Source organism: Eulemur rufifrons, chromosome 6 (assembly GCF_041146395.1).
Source record: "Eulemur rufifrons isolate Redbay chromosome 6, OSU_ERuf_1, whole genome shotgun sequence".
NCBI classification, from domain to species: domain Eukaryota; kingdom Metazoa; phylum Chordata; class Mammalia; order Primates; family Lemuridae; genus Eulemur; species Eulemur rufifrons.
Genome location: NC_090988.1, coordinates 102789343 through 102807398, shown reverse-complemented (window position 1 = coordinate 102807398; position 18056 = coordinate 102789343). Strand labels below are relative to the sequence as shown.

At 66.8% G+C, this 18056-nt stretch overlaps 1 protein-coding gene across 3 annotated transcripts; it reads right to left on the bottom strand.

Annotated features, from left to right (window-relative positions):
• Positions 1–2185: 2185 nt before the first annotated feature.
• Positions 2186–16705, bottom strand: TSPAN32 (tetraspanin 32). 3 transcript variants are annotated; one of them, XM_069471819.1, is made up of 9 exons: positions 16586–16705; positions 15835–15949; positions 14893–14990; positions 9288–9362; positions 5723–5824; positions 5207–5293; positions 3677–3760; positions 3389–3480; positions 2647–2891 (listed from the first exon to the last, which is right to left on the bottom strand). In XM_069471819.1, exons 1-9 carry the CDS (start codon positions 16649–16651, stop codon positions 2705–2707), a joined length of 906 nt encoding a protein of 301 aa, XP_069327920.1. In that variant the 5' UTR covers positions 16652–16705; the 3' UTR covers positions 2647–2704. The 3 variants fall into 3 exon arrangements, with proteins under 3 accessions (XP_069327918.1, XP_069327919.1, XP_069327920.1); XM_069471817.1 differs by lacking the exons at positions 15835–15949; positions 16586–16705 and having other exon boundaries at positions 2186–2891; positions 3389–3884; positions 14893–15063; XM_069471818.1 differs by lacking the exons at positions 5723–5824; positions 9288–9362; positions 14893–14990; positions 15835–15949; positions 16586–16705 and adding an exon at positions 5639–5690 and having other exon boundaries at positions 2186–2891; positions 3389–3884.
• Between the last annotated feature and the right edge of the window lie 1351 nt (positions 16706–18056).

Below are 18056 nucleotides of genomic sequence, written 5' to 3'. Positions count from 1 at the left end.
CAGCGCTTCTTGGAGGAAACAAAACTCCCTTCGGGTGTGTGCTGTACCCAGATGGCCCAACGGGTGGCCCGCTTTGAGCAGGAGGCAGAGCGAGCAGAACGCCCAAGGGTGCAGGCCTTGCTGTGGGCAGGCTGAGCCACCCGGCTGTTGTGACCCAGGGACCCAATGGTCCCAGTGGTGCCTGAACAAGCAGGGTGCCCGTGGAGCCTGCACAGGCTGTGACAGAGAATCGCAGTGCCTGCTTGAGTCTGGGGGCAGGTGGAGGCTAAGCCCCGTCTGCCGGGCAGCAAGTGTGACCTGGGCCGGGCAGGCCAGGCGCTCTCTATTGCCAGGCGAGGTTGGGTAACTGGACTCTGATAAGGTTCCCGGAGCCCGTGGCAGGCAGGCGGCTCCTCCTGGTGACTCGGTGCCATCTGGCGGTAGACACGGGGTAGGAAGGGAGCCGCCATGGGCCCAAACACACGACTCCGCCTTACCGAGCCCCCTGTCACCCATGGCTGGACACTGACTTGTCATCGCACAACTCTAGGCCCCAGCGTGGTCCCGTGCTGCACAGGGGCCAGTCTCGACCCGGCCCCGGGCTGACTGGCGCCTTCCTCCGTGGACGGGGAAGTGGTTTTCTCGCTGCCCTCGGCGCTTCTCTGCTCGGATATGCTTCCGCGGCTGGAGCCGCTTCTGGCCTTTCCTTAGCGAAGCCTGTCCCCGTCTGACCCTTTTCCAGCCGAGGAACTGAACTTACAGCCACAGGAACGGGTGGCGGGATGATGCCGTGGGCTCCGCAGGGTGTCCCTTGACCCTGGGGGAAGGGCTCTGGCTTCTCAGGACCAGTTAGGACGGCGGGAGACACCGTCACCAGAGTGTCGTGTCCTGCAGGACACGGCGCCAGGACCTCATGACTGTACAGCTTCCCCCACGCCAGAATGCGCAGGTGGGGGCCCACGGGCGGCAGCGAAGGCAACACGTCTGCAACCCCCACTGGCGAGACCTCCACGGAGTTTCGCCTCTTGGCCCCGCAGGTCCTGCTGTCCTGGTTTGGGGACTTTAGCAGTGACGAGGGGATGCTTTGAGCCAAGGCCAGACACCAGTATCATTGAGCTGGACGCGTGGGCGCCACCTGGCCATCGTGGGCTCTTCTGCCGTCAGGGAGGCCGTGGTGCCGGCCGGAGCAATCCTGAAAGAGGAAATGGGGCGTTGTGACTCGACACGGTCCCGTCATCCCACAGCGTCTGGGGGCGAGGGTGGGCGGGGGCCCCGGCAACAGGCCCTGCAAGGACTCGGGGGCTGGGCCACCCAGAGAAGCGGCGCGGGCAGGCGTGGACACGAGCGGCGGCCTCACCACCCACCGCGGAGGTGAGCGTCCCGCACCTTCTGCTGAAGTTTCCTCTCTCGTGTGGTGTATGAGCCCGCGCAGGAGTTGGCGAACCTCCCTGCCCGCTGTGCTCCTCTCACATGTGTCTCACAGGCTGCAGGACAGTGAGGTCCCCAGGGGGAGCCCGCGAGGCTTTGGGGGCAAGGCCTGTCATTTGCACTTGTCGGGGTGCTCTGTTGGGGGACACTCTTGATTTTGGAAGCGTGTGTGGGAATCAGCGTAAGTGTCATTGTCAACACAGGGGGTGGGGCGCGCCGGCTGTCATAAGACAGTCCTGATTTGGGGGAACCCCCTGTGGTCTTGGTGGGGGCAGGGCCACACCCCCTGCAGTGGGAGTTCGAAGGGCCCTGACACCCCTTGGCTTTCGCCAGCTACACTGAGGCCTCGGCCTAGGCTGGGCCAACTTGGTTCCACCCAGGAGTTAGGACTTTGAGCGAATTGTGCAAACATTTAGGGACAGTTAGAGCTAATTCGCCATAAGGTGGCTTGAATGTCCAGTGAGAGTGGCCGCGGCGGGCAGAATTTCCAAAATCCTGGCCCTTTCCCCGGAACGTCCTGCCCTAATCCCTGGATCGCGGTAAATACGGTATGATCCCTCCTTCAGAAATCCTGGCTCAGGCTGCCACGCGGACGGACTCGAGGACACGGTACGGAGTGAGGAGCCGGACACAGAGGGACACAGAGGGACACAGAAGGACAGACACTGTGTGACGCCACTCCCAGGAGGGCCCGAGAGTCGTCAAACCCACAGAGACAGAAAGTGGATGGGGGTGGGGGGCTGGGGCGGGGGAGGGGAGCTAGTGTTTCACGGGGACAAGGCTTCTGTTTGGGACGATGGAAAGTTCTGGAGTTGGGTGGTGGTGACAGCTGCACAACAATGTGACTGTGCCTAATGCCACTGAACTGCGCACTTAAGAACGGCAAAGACAGTAAGTTTTACGTTATGTATATTTTACCATACTTAAAAAAACACTCGTCCAGGCAGGGAGATTGTCGGGGGTCTAATCTTCCCCTGGCGCCTGCCGGGGGAGAAGTCAGCGGCGCTCGGGGCGTGGAGCCAGGGCGTGGGGGCCCCAGTCCCGCCACCACGGGCAGCCCATGAGCCTGGAAGCCCACACAGCGGCACAGCCCACCTGGCTGGACTCGGGAACTGTGAGCCCACAAGCGAGTGTGGCTCAGAGCCGCCGTGCCCGCGTCTGGGGGGTCCCGGGGCTGCCCGCGGGCTGGCTCCCCAGTTCTCACTCCCTCCCGGCCCTCCCACGGGTTCCTTCCGGCTGTCCCTCTGGCTGGGCCCCCCACCCCACCGTGATGTCGGGAGACAGCCTGGGTCCTCCCCTACGGATCGCGGCAGGCCGAGGGCAGGCGGCGGCAGGACAGGGGCCGAAGCGGCGTGTCCGTTGTCCTGGAGCCGCCGAGGGCCTCTGAGTCACCAGCAGCATCTGCTCCACACGGGGCTCGAGTGGCGGGTCCGTCCTGGGAGTGTCTGAAGAAGCCAGGCTCCTGGGGCTGGCAGCCATGCGCTCTGAGGAGCAGAGGGGAGCACAAGCCTGTTCCAGAATGTTCTAGAGGGGCCCAGGAGGCTGTTGTAGAATGCAGAGGGGCCACGCGGGATGCCTGGGCAGGGAGGGGCCCAGGTGGCCGGGGCAGAGTGAGCGCTGGGGTGACCGGAGGGGGCAGGCCCGGGTGGTGTGGGGGCTTCCTGGCCACAGGTCTGGGTCCTCCCTGTGTCCTGTGCAGGGGGAGCCTTGGGGTCCCCAAGGTGGGCGGGCCCCAGAAGCACCCACCCCTCCTTGTTGCTGTCAGTGGAGGTGCATTTGTGAGGCCAGGTCTTGGCGGGGGTCAGGGGAGCGAGAGGGGGTGCTGTGTGGGCCGTAGAGTGGGGTGCATGCTGGTCCGGAGGCTTCCCAGCCGCACCCCCTGGCCAGCCACCCCCACAGTGCTTCCTCTAGAGCACCAGCCTGGCAGACGCCTCCCGGGGGCTGGGGCCCAGGGGAGAGGGTGGGGCGGGCAGGGGCCTACCGAGCGGCCAGCGTGTATTTGCCTTTGCGGTCCAAGCTGCGGCCGGAGCGGACGGCAAACCAGAGGAAGGCGCTGAGCAGCAAGGCGCACCCCTGGAGGAGACAGGTCGCCGGAGCCACCAGCAGCTGCACCAGCTGCTCAGGGAGGGGCTCCCCACCTCCCGGAGTGTCTGGGTGTCTGCACGCCACAGGAGGCAGGGGCCCCCCCAGCCCATCTCCCTGGGCCCAGGGGACAAGCCACGCCCAGGGCCGGGGCTCCCACGGGGTGAGGGAAGGGGCTGAGGCGTACCGTGAGGGCCAGGCCGATGCCGCTCAGGGTGGAGAGGACACTCTGGTAGGGCCTCAGGTGGCTCCGGATGCCCTGCAGGCAGTCCTGGGAGGGGGCAGCAGGCATGGCACCCGCCCTGACCAGCCCTCCCCGCTCGGGCCAGCGGGACCAATGCCAGGGCCGTGGGAAGAGGGGGTGCAGCACATTCCCAGGGGACCACCCCAGAGCTCTGGGGAAAAGGCGACACCAAGTGGATGAGACCGGCCTCTGTGGGGTCCCAGGAGCTGCTGCTCCCCCAGCTGCCCTGAGCTCTGGTGTTGGGGTGTTGGGCCACATGTCTAGCTCCCCAGTGAGGGGGTCTGACTCACTCTGGTCCCCAGCACCCAGCCCAGGGACCAGAGGGTGCTGGCTGTCAGGGAGAGCAGGCGGAAGGGTGTGGGGTCCCCACACTGTCCCGGGCCCTGGCTCCATCCTGGGCTTCCAGTGCTACCCCAGGGCACACATCTGCTGGGAGGTGACGGCGGTCTCTGAACCACCCAGACGCTGACATTTAGTTTGGGGCAGGACTCTGGCATTTGGGGCAGTGTTTCCGGGACAGACCTCCGTCAGGGCACGATGGTCTCCCCATCTGCCCCCCCAGGGCAGGCCTTCCTCCTGCCCGGCCTGCCCCCCAGGGCAGTCCTCGGTCTGTGCTGGCCCGTGCTGCGTCCCCGCCATCTCGGGGCGCCCGAGGCTCCTGTTTGCAGCTGGGGACCTGGAGACCCTCCTTGTGTGGAGCAGGGTCCCTAACGCTCAGCCCCGCCCCGGCGCTGCCGGGCCCTGCTTTGTCCTGTCCCTGGCAGCCTCATCCCGCACGGCCCTCCCCTTGCAGGGCCCGAGCCGCCCTCCTCTGGCTGTTCCTTGGAGGGCTGCCAGGCCCTCTTGCCAGGACAGGGGTGGGTTTGTTTCCAGGACGGCAGGCCAGGGAGGGGCGGAGTGGGCGGGGAGGGCGGCCAGGGAAGGGGGGATCCAGTCCCCTCCAGGCCTCAGGGAGGAGGGGCTTCCCTGCCTGTGGCGCCACCCCGCAGCTCATTGCTGAGGCCGCACCAGGTCCCCGCTGACCCTCCAGCCTCAATTCTCCTCCAAGCAGCCCCTCCAGCTGCTCTGGGGCCCCTCAGGTGCCTGCCCTTCCCCCTAGACTGAGCCGACCACCATTGCTCTGTGGGCCCTTGGCACTGAGACCTAATCTGTGTGCTTCTAGAGGCTTCCACGGACCAGGTCTCAACTGGGCTTGGGCAGCCCCACCTGGAAGTGGTGAAGCAGGGGGTGGAGCCTGGGGAAGGGCCTGGCCTGCCGAGCCCAGCCTGGCCGCCCGACGGGCTCCATGCGTGGCGAAGCCTTCAGTGTGGCCCCCGATCACACCGGAACCTTCCCTGAGCCCTTCAGCGGGCAGGTCCCGAGGGTCCAGGGGAGGCGGAGGGGTGGGAGGATGTCCCTGCATCGTGGGTTGGGGCCCCAGAGTGTCCGCCCCCAGGGGACTTGCCCGCCTGCATCCGGTCCGGCCCTCCTCACCTGTCTGGCCGCCTGCTCTCCCTGACACAGGCCGGCGTCCGAGCGCCCCAGAAGGCTGAAAGGAGACCTCTTCCCACAGCACAGGAACTGCAAGAGCAGACGGGAGGGTCTGATGGGGAAACTGAGGCGCCACAAGGACTAATGGGCTAGATGGAGGCCAGGGCTGGGGCTCGGGGTGTGGCCGCGGCTTCTGCAGGGGGCACCAGCCACCAGGCAGCAGGGCCGAGAGCCCAGTCACGGTGCGCGGTCCCCAGCCCGCTGGGAAGGGCGCGTGCTTGCTGTAAACCTCAGCCGCCCGTCTAGAAATCCTTCCTCATTTCTGAACGAGGGGCCTGCCCCTCACTGTGCACTGGGCCCCGGGGCCCGGGCGAGGGAGAGGGACGGCATGGCCTGTGTCCCCAGATGCGCCTCCGGCCGGGCCAGGCCACTCACTCCGGGCCCCTCTGTGCCCATTCTCGGGATCCGGTCCACGCAGCGAGGCTGACCTGCGAGGGGAGGGCCGGCCCCCACGCTCACCGCGTCCTGGATGGCCACTAGCTCCTGCTGCCGGACGCGGGACGCCGTCTTCACCACCTGGTCATACACCAGGTCGTAGGTGTCCAGCGCGGCGTCCTCCACCTGCACCAAGAGCCACATGGGGAACTCGGCCGTGGTGGGAGGCCCAGTGCCGAGGGTGTCCTGTGTCCCCGCACCAGGCGGAGCCCCGGTTCCTGGGCAGCCAGCCGCACCCCCCGGCCGCAGTTGTGGGGCCTCCCCCTGCCGTAGCGGTCAGTGCGGCCCCTGCTGCCCCAGGAGCGCCTGCGGGATGGAGCAGAGACTGGGCTATGGGCTTGGGGGTACGCAGGGGTGCCCCACTGCCGTCCACCCAGAAATGGGTGGTGGGGCTAGGCCTGGGCCAGGACTTCAGCTCCCCCAAAGCTGGGGGTGGGGGTTCTAGGTCTTTCCTCAGAGTAACCAGCTGCATCCCCGAAAGCCCAGGTAGCTGGACTCTGGGTACGGCCTTTGACCAGAGGCGCCTTGGGCAACTGGGTCAGATCTAGGCGGCTGGAGCCACTTCGGGGCAGGAGATGGAGAGGAGGATGGTGACAGGGGCCTGCCACACTCTACCTTTGCTCTACAGCCCAGCCTCACTGGGACCACGTCTCTGCCCCCAAGCACCCTGCTGTGCCTTTGCTGTGCTACCCCCCCCCCAAATGCTGAGTTACTCCTTCAGAGACACACTGGACTCTCACCTCCTCCAGGAAGGCTTCCCTGACTGCCCCAGGAGTTGCTGGTCTCCTGGCGCAGGGCGAGGCCCTCTTTGAGCTCCCTCTGGTGCCTCCCTCCCACCCCCAAGCCGTGCAGGCAGCCGGGACACCCTGAGGGGCTGTCCCAAAGGGCTGTGTGGGAGAGGCTCTGGCCACTCACACCTGCCCTCCAGAAAGGGGGCAGTGGAGGCTCCGGCCAGCTCCGTCCAAGCCCGGATGTGTCGACAAGTTGGGTTGGCTTCCTGTGCCAAGCACGGCTCCTGCACTGATGAATCCTCCCTACTGATGGCCGGTAAAGTCAGACATCTCTCCGTGGGTCGACGCCAGCCCAGCCAGCCTTTGTGCTCCCCGCCCGACGGAAGGCCGGCAGCGCCTGGGGGGCCAGCGCCAAGCTAGCCATGGCCACCATTGGACCTGGGCCGGGCCCTTGCCGCTCAGCTTCCTTGAGGGGAGCTGGCCTGGCGCGTGTCCTCAGGGGGTGTCTTGGGGAGGCTGGGGGCCTAGAGAAGCCGGCTCACGGCAGGCACGGGACCCCCACCCGCCCCCTCATGGCCCAGGGAGGACCCGAGGCCTCCAGGGCTCTGGGCAGGTTGTCCTGGGCTCTGCAGCCTTGGCAGGGGTAGCAGCAGAGGGGGCTGCCCTGCCTGCCCCGCTCGGCTCCCCACGACCAAACCCCACAGCCTGGCCCGGGGGATCTGGAGGGCCAGGCTTGCAGGTGGTGCTTCACTGTCTGGGTTTGGGGGCTGTGGGAGGCTGAGGCGGGTTCCTCCTGAGGACGGCGGGGTGCGCCGGGGGCTCCCTGTTAGGCTCCGAGGTTCTGAGCTTCATTTCCAGGGCCCCAGGGGGTGCCCAGGGCTCATCCCCAAGGCCGGGTGGTCCCTGGGTAGTTGCCTGGGCGTGGGGGCTCCCTGTGCTCAGCATGGCACAGGCGGCTCTGGGCCCGGGGGGCCTGTGGGGAGCTGGTCTCTATCCTGCGGAGGCTCCAGACCGCGTCTGACCCTCTCCCTACGCGCTGTACTTAATCTGCGCATGAATTATTCAGGGGAGCCGGCAATCCATCTCGCGGTGCTGCAGTGTCTGGGGACGCAGAGCTGCGCAGAGTGGCGCTCAGGCCGCAGGGAGAGCGTAATTAATAGCCTCACACTCTGCGTCCGTCCCAGCCTGGGCCTCTGACCTCCGGCTCCTAAGTGGCAGCTGGAAAATCTCCCGAGCGGGGCTCCCTGGGGGGGTGCCCAGTCCTGCCAGGGCTGGGGTCTGTGGCCACAGGAGTCAGGGGACAGCCTTCCCTTCCCCACCAGCCTCAGCCCCGCATGGCTGCCCGGTGAGTGGTCAGGGTCTCTCAGGGGGCCCCTCGGGGGTGTGGAGGGAAACTGGGGCCCCCAGGCCCCCCAGCTTCACCAGCGCAGGCAGCTCTGGCCCTGAGGCCTTTCCTCTCGAGGGGCCGCTGGACCCCGCTGCGTGGGAGCCCGAGGCTGGAGCCTGCCCGGCTCTGGGGGCCCTGACTGCGGGGGCACAAGGGGGGATGTGCAGCCCCCCATGCCCTGGGAGCACACACTCACATCCAAGCTCACGGCAGCTCCAAACTAGTCCCACCTTACGGCACCCAGCGGGGCTGGGGGCCGGGGTGGGGCAGGGGCTGCGGGAGGGTCTGAGGAAGCCTCCCCAGCATGGGCTCCGTCCCACCCTGCAGCCCCCCAGGCAGGGATCTCAGGGAGGGCCTCTCTCACAGATGAGGAAACTGAGGCCCAGGAAGGCTGAGGGACTTGCCCAAGGAGTCCCGGAGAGGACCCCAACTTCCAATCCAGTGCTCCGCCCAGGCCAGGGCGCACACACGCATCACGCCAGAGGTCAGGACCCACCGAGGGCCCCACCTGGGTCAGGCAGGGGCTGGGAACCGACCCCGGCAGGCCTGCGGGAGTACTGGGCCCACGAGGACGTTGGGAGGATGTGTGGGCTGGGACGGGGCCAGGGAAGGGGCCGGCGGCGGGGGTCCTGCTGTTCCTTCCCTTCCCTTCCCTTCCCGGAGAGCAGCCCCAGCTGGGCTCCGTCCTGGGGCCCCTGGCGGGCCCCTCCCTCCAGAACCGCGAGTCCTGGGCTCAGAGTAAACACAGTGAGTGCTGGGGCGTGGGGAGAGGCCCGAACCAGCCCCGGGGTACCCTAGCCGCTGTCTTCACCTGGGCCACCCACACTACAACCCAGACCTGGAATGGGTCAGACCACCCCGTGTGGACAGGACACGTGAGGCCCAAACGCTGGCCTGGCCAGCTTGCCCCCTGAGACCGTGGGACCACCCCTCAAAGCCACAGCCATCTTGCAGGGGCCTGGCCCCTCCAGGATCCTCCTGGGCCTCAGGAAATGGTCTTTCTCCCATCCAGTCTAGGTGGGTGACCCCAAGCGAGGCTGGGGTGGGGGGGCCCTTTGGGGTGGGGCTTCAGCAGGGAAGGGAGAAGGGGCGGTGGCTCCAGGCACAGTGCGCGTCACCCGGGAGCTGCTGCCCCTCTCCCACCACCCAGCTCTCTGGCCCCTCTGCAGCCCTGGCACCCCCATGCCCAGGCAGAGACCCCACGCCCAGGCAGAGACCCCACACCAAGCCAGAGGCCCCGAGCCCAGCCAGAGACCCCCGTGCCCAGCCAGAGGCCCCGAGCCCAGCCAGAGGCCCCGAGCCCAGCCAGAGACCCCCGTGCCCAGCCAGAGATCGCCACACCCAGCCAGAGACTGCCCCACATGGTGGCTGGCCCCCGACTGTCACCCCGAGCATGGGCCCCAGGGGCTGCCCTGTGCCCCGTCCCCTGCGCGGGGACTCCCAGTGCAGGACGGGGACATCTGGAGCTCACCTGGGTGGGGTTTCGGGATCCCCAGAAGGCCACCTGCATCAGGACGCAGAAGCCCAGGGCGAAGCTCAGGAAGGCCTGCGGCAGAGGGCGGCGGGGGTCATGCCGTGTGGCAGCACCGCACCCCTGCCCAAGAGGGCAGTCACCCTGGGGGACGGAGCCCCGCCCACTGGGCAGCTCCCAGCGGGGACACTGACCCAGGGAGCACCAGGCAGGGCCTCCCTGTGCCCGAAATCCTGCCGGGAGAAGAAACTGCCGCGTCTATAAGGCAGGGACACCGAGGCTGCTCGGTTTGGTTTCATTTTCTGAAACGCCTCGCAGCTGAGCCGACCTGGGGAGCAGGTGGAGCCCGTGTGACTCCCCTGTGGTCAGCTCCCCCTTTCCCTCCGCACCCCTGCCGGGGCCCCTCGCTCTTGCCGACAACCTGTCCCCAGCACTGGGGTCAGGAGTCCTCCTGCGGAACGTCTGTTCCAGCGCGCCCCACACTCTCGAGCAGCGGTCCCGCGCTCCTGAGACCCCTTTGCAGAGGCTCAGGAACATTATGCACGTGTCCCCAACACACGTCTGTGGACCACTTCAGAGGGTCACCCCAGAGTAGGGGCCCTGGGGACCTCCCCCTGCCATAGTTTCACCTGCCACCCGCATGTTGGGGACCCGAGGATCTGGGTGTCTGCTGACTCTCCTCCTAGAGCCCCGGGGGGCCGCTCTGGCCTCTGGCCACACACCTCCACAGCCACCTCCCCTCCCCACGAGCTCCAGGCACGTCCCCCCAGACTGTCCACAGACTAGGGCGGTTTGTGACCGGGCTCTCCTAACCCAGGAACCTCACTCAGGGTGACACCCCGGAGAATACATGACCAACAGGGGACAGGCAGGTGCCCGTGGATGCAGAGGGGCTCACAGACGCTGGCCGGGGCAGGCTGGGACCAAGAAACAGCCCTCGCTGGGGGAGGCTGAGCAAGAGGCCTGTGGGGAGAGCCAGCGCCACCCCGAGCAGCCCCCAGCACAGCCCAGCCCCAGGGCCAGCCCTGCAGGGGCGTCTCCCATGTCCCCACCTGCCTGCCCGGAGGCTGCAGGGCCTGTTTGGGGGACGCCTGGGGGGCTGCCTCCTCCTCCCTCTCCTTCCTCCTCCTCTTTCCTCCCTCTTCCTCCTCCTCTTTCCTCCCTCTCCCCCTCCTCCTCCTCTTCCTCCTCTTTCCCCCCTCCCCTTCCCTTCCTCCTCCCCTTTCCTCCCCTTCCTCCTCCTCCTCCCCTCCCTTCCTTCTCCCCTCCTCTTCCTCCTCCTCCTCCCCTCCCTTCCTTCTCCCCCCCCTCCCCCCTCCCCCTCCCCCCTCCCCCTCCCCCTCCCCCTCCCCCCTCCCCCCTCCTCCCCCTCCCCCTCCTCCTCCTCCTCCTCCTCCTCCTCCACCTCCTCCTCCTCCACCTCCTCCTCCTCCTCGCCCTCCTGGCTGGCCTGGCCACCGCTGCCTTCCCCATCTGGAAGCTATCACTCAGCTCTGTCTCCCAGGCTGGAGGCCCTAAGCCAGCTCCGGAGACCAGTATTTTCCAGAAACCATTTCATTCCTTAGGAGGAAGAGAAGCATCACCGCCTGCCCCCTGCTCCACCTCTCCCCGCCGAGGGTCCTGGGCAGGGGACCGGCCCACCCAGGCCTCCCCAAGGCCTCCACTGTGTACATGGAAAAAAGTAAACAGACACACAAACAAACGGACCGGGGAGGTCCACTCTCCTGGCCCAGCCAGCTCCTCGTTTCCTGTTCGAGAGGCCAGCTGGGGAGAGGCCGGGGAGAGGGGAGGGGGCAGGAAGGGGCGGCAAGGGGGGCAGCGGGCACCGGCACGTGGGAGAAAATCTTTCCACCCTCTGCTCCCCAGCCCCGGCCCTCCTGCACGCTGCAGACACACGGGGACAGGCCAGGCCAACACGCATGTCACACCAGCACAGCCACAGGGGCAGGTGAAGACAAGCCACAGGGACACTCGCACACGCGTGCACACACACATGCACACGCACACACACGCGTACACATCCGCACGCACTTGTGCAGGCAGCTCAGCAGAGCAGCCATCTGGGGTGGGGTCCCCAGGCGCCCTGCGGTGGCCGTGCTGGGCTCCTGTCACGCTGGCCAAGGGCACTGGGGTTCAGAGGGGTGTGCGGGAGCCCAGCCAGCTGCGACTGGCGTGCCCTCGGGACCCCATCCCTGCACGGGTGTTCAGCTGGGGGCTCCCAGGCTGTTGTAGAAGCCCGACCCGTGTAACAGTCACCTGGCCCTGAGGCTGGCGGGGACACAGCATCAGACCCACCTTGGCCACAGATCAGGGCGCTGAGCTGACCTGCGCAGGGGCAAGGTGGGCTGAGACAGAGGGACGGAGCGGGGCCCAGCGCCATCTCCCGCTGCTGCCTGCGCGGCCCCAAGCCCGGCACCACGGCGGCCCCTGGTGGCCAATGCTGCAGCCCCAGCACGGTTCTCTCCAGGCTGCCCTGGAGCCCTTGGCCTGGCCCTGCTGTCACCTGCTCTTCTATCCAGGTGTCCCTTCGCAGGCCACATGCCTCCTGGGGGGGACAGGCCACCTGCCCTCTCCTCTCCCCACTGGGGCCTCCTACCCCGCCCTGAAGCCAGACTGCACAGGCCGGGGTTTCAGTGCACACCCAGGCCAGCACGTCCCCGCCCGCGCCCCCTTCTCCCTCCCCGAGCAGAAACCCCAGTTAGCACTGGAGCTGCCGGATCTTCTCTGCTCCCCTTGGGCCTAACCAGGGCCCGCTGGCTTCAGCAGCAGCCCCAGGAGGTGACTCTGTCCCTAGCCTTGGAGATGTTTACAAACCAGGAATCATTCAACAAGCATTTGCTGAATTCCCCAGGTGGGCTGAGAACCCCGTCAATCCTGGGGACCCAGGAGGCTCTGCCCTCTAGGGTCCCCAGAGTGGTCTGACCTCTGGGCCACCAGGGAAGCAAAGCCCCCAGCACAAGTTCCCAAGGGCCTCTCACCTCGTGCACCATGGATGGGGCTGGGGTGGGGAGGGGGCATGCAGGGGGTGCAGGGGATGCAGGGACATGCAGGGGGTGCAGGGACATGCAAGGGGTGCAGGGGATGCAGGGACATGCAGGGGATGCAGGGACATGCAGGGGGTACAGGGGATGCAGGGGGTGCAGGGACATGCAGGGGGTACAGGGGGTACAGGGGATGCAGGGACATGCAGGGGGTGCAGGGGATGCAGGGACATGCAGGGGGTGCAGGGGATGCAGGGACATGCAGGGGGTGCAGGGGATGCAGGGACATGCAGGGGGTGCAGGGGGTACAGGGACATGCAGGGGGTGCAGGGGATGCAGGGACATGCAGGGGGTGCAGGGGATGCAGGGACATGCAGGGGGTGCAGGGGATGCAGGGACATGCAGGGGGTGCAGGGGATGCAGGGACATGCAGGGGGTACAGGGGATGCAGGGACATGCAGGGGGTGCAGGGGGTACAGGGACATGCAGGGGGTACAGGGGGTACAGGGGATGCAGGGACATGCAGGGGGTGCAGGGGATGCAGGGACATGCAGGGGGTGCAGGGGATGCAGGGACATGCAGGGGGTACAGGGGATGCAGGGGATGCAGGGACATGCAGGGGGTGCAGGGACATGCAGGGGGTACAGGGGATGCAGGGGGTGCAGGGACATGCAGGGGGTGCAGGGGATGCAGGGGGTGCAGGGACATGCAGGGGGTGCAGGGACATGCAGGGGGTACAGGGGATGCAGGGGGTGCAGGGACATGCAGGGGGTACAGGGGATGCAGGGGGTGCAGGGACATGCAGGGGGTGCAGGGACATGCAGGGGGTGCAGGGACATGCAGGGGGTGCAGGGACGTGCAGGGGGTACAGGGGATGCAGGGGATGCAGGGACGTGCAGGGGGTACAGGGGATGCAGGGGGTGCAGGGACATGCAGGGGGTGCAGGGACGTGCAGGGGGTACAGGGGATGCAGGGGGTGCAGGGACATGCAGGGGGTGCAGGGACATGCAGGGGGTACAGGGGATGCAGGGGATGCAGGGACGTGCAGAGGGTGCAGGGACGTGCAGGGGACGCAGGGACGTGCAGGGGACGCAGGGACGTGCAGGGGGTGCAGGGACGTGCAGGGGGTGCAGGCGGTGCAGGGACATGAAGGCGGTGCAGGGACGTGCAGGGGACGCAGGGACGTGCAGGGGGTGCAGGGACGTGCAGGGGACGCAGGGACGTGCAGGGGACGCAGGGACGTGCAGGGGACGCAGGGACGTGCAGGGGACGCAGGGGGTGCAGGGACATGCAGGGGACGCAGGGACATGCAGGGGACGCAGGGACATGCAGGGGGTGCAGGGGGTGCAGGGACATGCAGGGGGTGCAGGGACATGCAGGGGGTGCAGGGGGTGCAGGGACATGCAGGGGGTGCAGGCGGTGCAGGGACATGAAGGTGGTGCAGGGACATGCAGGGGGTGCAGGGACATGCAGGGGACGCAGGGACATGCAGGGGACGCAGGGACATGCAGGGGGTGCAGGGATATGCAGGGGGTGCAGGGGGTGCAGGGGGTGCAGGCGGTGCAGGGACATGTAGGGGGTGCAGGGACATGTAGGGGGTGCAGGGACATGCAGGGGGTGCAGGGACATGCAGGGGGTGCAGGGACATGAAGGCGGTGCAGGGACATGCAGGGGGTACAGGGACATGCAGGGGGTGCAGTGACATGCAGGGGCAGGGGGTGCAGGGACATGCAGGGGGTGCAGGGACATGCAGGGGGTGCAGGCGGTGCAGGGACATGAAGGCGGTGCAGGGACATGTAGGGGGTGCAGGGACATGCAGGGGGCGCAGGGGGTGCAGGGACATGCAGGGGGCGCAGGGGGCACAGGGACATGTAGGGGGTGCAGGGGGTGCAGGCAGTGCAGGGACATGAAGGCGGTGCAGGGACATGTAGGGGTGTAGGGACATGCAGGGGGTGCAGGGGCAAGGTCTCCAGGAGCAGAGGGTTGGAGGCTGGAGGGAAGTGACCTCATGGCTGGAATGAAGGGCGGGAGGCTGAAGGGTCAGCAGGGAGCCCAGGACACTGGGGAGAGGGGAGGGGCGGGCCCAGCAGGGCAGGGCCGGGCCTGTGGGGTCTGGGTGGCCCTCGAGGACCAGCAAAAACCATGACAGGAGCCCAGGTGGAAGAGCAGGTCTGTGGGCCACGAGGGCCACGTCCATGGGGCTGTGGTCGAGGAGCCTGTGGGATGTTGGGGTGAGGAGGCCCCCGGAGCTGGGGAGGCCGGTGTGGCGCTCAGGAGGGAGCCGGGCTGGCACTCGGCAAAAGGGGTTTCCTTTGCCTGGCCTGGCATCCTAACAGAATCAGGTTCACCCAAGCCCCATGCCGGACCCTCCCAGGGCTTGGAAGGGTCCCAGGGCTGGGATCCCACAGGGACTGTTGTCGGTGTGTGGATGTCGGGGTGAGGTAGGGCCTGCTGGGTGGGCCAGGCTGGCCATGGGCAGGGCCCCAGGGTGGCCGGCATCCTTGGGCCTGTGTTTCTGTCTGGACACTTCAGGGGTGGAGTCTGCAGGCTCCTGGAGTCACAGCCCTGCCAGCTCTTGGTCCCTTCCTGGGGGCTGGGGGCATCTGGGGGCACAGAGGACTTACCCCGGCCATGAGGCCCTGGGCCTCCCTCACGGTGGCTGCGGCGCTCAGCACGGCCCCCAGGCTCAGGAGGCCTGCCAGGCTCATTCCGGTGTAGAAGGCTGGCAGGAGCGGGGGAGGGCGGTTAGGGGCGCCAGGACAGGCCCAACCACACAGGGCCTGGGTCTGAAATGCCACTTGGGTGTCACGGGCGGTGCTGGACTTCTGGGGAGGCTCTGGGCCACGTGTCCCGTCAGACACAAGGGGCCCCCACCTCCTTCCTGTGCTGCCCAGGGGACCTGCGGGGAGCGGGAGGGAGGCGGCCACCCCTCCCCTACTGCCTGCCCTACCCTCCTGCCTCCAGGGCTATCTTGGAAGCCACAGGCCCCATTCTCTAGTGACAAGTGGCCTCTGGGGCTGTAATCTTACCAGTCCAGACTGGCCGTGGGACTGGGAAAGGCAGTGGGTTATAACGCAGCAGGGCCCCTGGCGCTGGGTCTGCCAGTCCTGACCCTGGGTGCAGCTTCCCCACACCCACCCCCCCAAACTGCTGCCTCCCCCAGACCCCCTGAGCTCCTGCCTGAGGCCCCTGCACGTCTGGCTGGCTCCACCATCCCCTCCTTAACGGGCCTTCCTTAGCAGGCCCTGGCCCTCCCCGCAGCCTCTGCCCCCTCTGAGCCTCAGCAGCCCAGGTGCTCGGTGGGGGGTCAGCCCTTTCCACAGACCCGCGAGCCTGGCCTCAGACAGAGGACCTGCCAGACACAGCCTCCCTGTGCCCACGCCCCTGTGGGCCAGAGACCCAGGAGAGGAGAACGGAGCCGGTCCCCCAGGCTGTGCCCAGTGGAGGCAGGACTCCAGGGCAGCCTGTCCCTGTCCCGGCCACCCCCCTCCCCCAGTTCCTGCCCAAGGCCTGGCTGCACTCCAGGCCCCTCCCCAGCCACCTTGACCAGCCGGGACCTCACCTACCCCAGCAGTGCACGGTCTTGTACGGGTTCCTCTCCAAGGACGCGCGGCTGAGGACAGCAAAGTGGGCCCCAAAGTAGGTGAGAACCGCCACGGTGGCCATGGAGAGGCCCAGCAGCTGCAGGCGGGGCAGATTCAGGGGGCACAGGCTGGACGCAGGGGAGGGAGGTGAGGCCCAAGAGGGCAGGGCCTGGGGCTTCTGGGTCCCCCAGCCAGGCTCCCTCCAGCTTCCTGGTCTCTTATGGGGCAGGCTCCACTGCAGGGGATTCTGGGTGTTTCTGGGGTGGTCTCCACCCCAGACACCCCACCACACACGCACACACATGCACAGACACGTGGACAAGCAGGCGCTCACACGCTCACTGCCCTTCTGTCTACAGAGTGAGGCGTGGGCCCTCCCCGGCCTGTGAGAGCAACCCCTGGGCAGGAAGTGGGGAGCCCCAGAGCCCCACAGGCAGCGCCCTCCACCCCGATCACCAGCCACTGAGCCCTGGCCTAACTCAGGCCTCCTCCGGGCCCTGCGCTGCCCTCGGGAGGACAGATGCTGCCCACAGGGGTGTCCTGTCCAAATGGCCACAGCTTACTGGCCATCTGCCACCAGGGATCTCTGGCACATCTGCTGGGGCAGGACGGGGACAGTGGGGCTGGCGTATAGGAGGCGTAACCACAGTGCTGATGGCCTGGAGACGGCCCCCCCAGCCCTCTCCCCTGCCCACCTGCACCCCCCACCCCTCCTGCCCGACCCACTTGTTACCAAGACAAAGAAGCTGGTGACCAGCATCTGGCACTTGGCAGCCCTGACTCGACTCCGAGGCCCCATGGTGGTCCCTCTCCCCTCCTCTCCCCTGCTGCTGTGGTTTCCAGTGGGCAGGGGCCTCCGACCTCAGCTGCTCACCCAGGAGGCTGCCTCCGCCCTGGGTCTCTGCGTCAACACGCCCCTGGAACCGAGCCGCCGTGCCCGGAAGAAGGGCAGGCAGGAAGGGGCGGGGTGGGGAGGCCAGCTCCCACCACCCTGACACCCCCGCCCGGCCCAAGACACCAGGGCGTCTGCTGACATCTGAGGCCTCTCCCAGGAGGGCCTTGTTCCTGCTATGGCCACAGAGCAGGGCACTGGGATCAGACCCAACAGGGGCAGGGGTGGGTGGGTGGAGGGGACAGCACTTGGGCAGGGGGTGAGCTCCCTGTCGTGGGGGTGTGCAAGTCGGGACTGGACACCAGAGAATCCTGCCTGGTGGCGTAATCCTGGAGGCTTCTGGGAGATGGGGGTCTAATCTGAACATCATTTTGAGGTGTTCTTACAAAATACCATTTGAAATGTTCCATGACAACTAAATTTTGAAAAGGTAATTCGATTTTATTTATTTATTTATTTATTTATTTTTTTGAGACAGAGTCTCACTCTGTTGCCCAGGCTAGAGTGAGTGCCGTGGCGTCAGCCTAGCTCACAGCAACCTCAAACTCCTGGGCTCAAGCAATCCTCCTGTCTCAGCCTCCCGAGTAGCTGGGACTACAGGCATGCACCACCATGCCCGGCTAATTTTTTTCTATATATATTTTTAGCTGTCCATATAATTTCTTTCTATTTTTAGTAGAGATGGGGTCTCGCTCTTGCTCAGGCTGGTCTCGAACTCCTGAGCTCAAACGATCCGCCCACCTCGGCCTCCCAGAGTGCTAGGATTACAGGCGTGAGCCACCGCGCCCGGCCGGTAATTCGATTTTTAATGCTTTAGGGGCACAAATGGGTAATCTGGAGCAGAGCTGTCTAGGGCTGAACTTGCTGCCTCTTCATCTTATAATGCGGGGTCCCCCTGGACACGGGGGACCTCAGCAGGGGAGGAGGCCCCCGAGGCCATGGCAACCCCTCAGCCTTCTAGAAGCCAGCGGAAAGCCCGCCACTGGAGGGATTGCTCAGGCCACTCCTCCCTCCCCTGCTGAGCAGAGGGGCAGCCGGGACCCCACATCCGCCCTGGCACCTTCAAGCAACCCCTCTGCAGCTCTGGCCCCAGGAATTCCTGCCTCAAGTCTGTGGACAGGTGGTGTCCTGTCAGGTGGAGGACCCCGTGACCGTGGCAGGCCAGGCGCCTGGCATATCTGGCTCGCATCCCCTGCAGCCCTGCAAACCCCCACCCCTTTCCCGCAAGCGGAAGGGCCCCTTGTGCAGCAGACGCTGTGCCACCCGCTGCCCACCTGCTCTGGCCTCCCGGCGGCTGCCCACTCACTCTGGA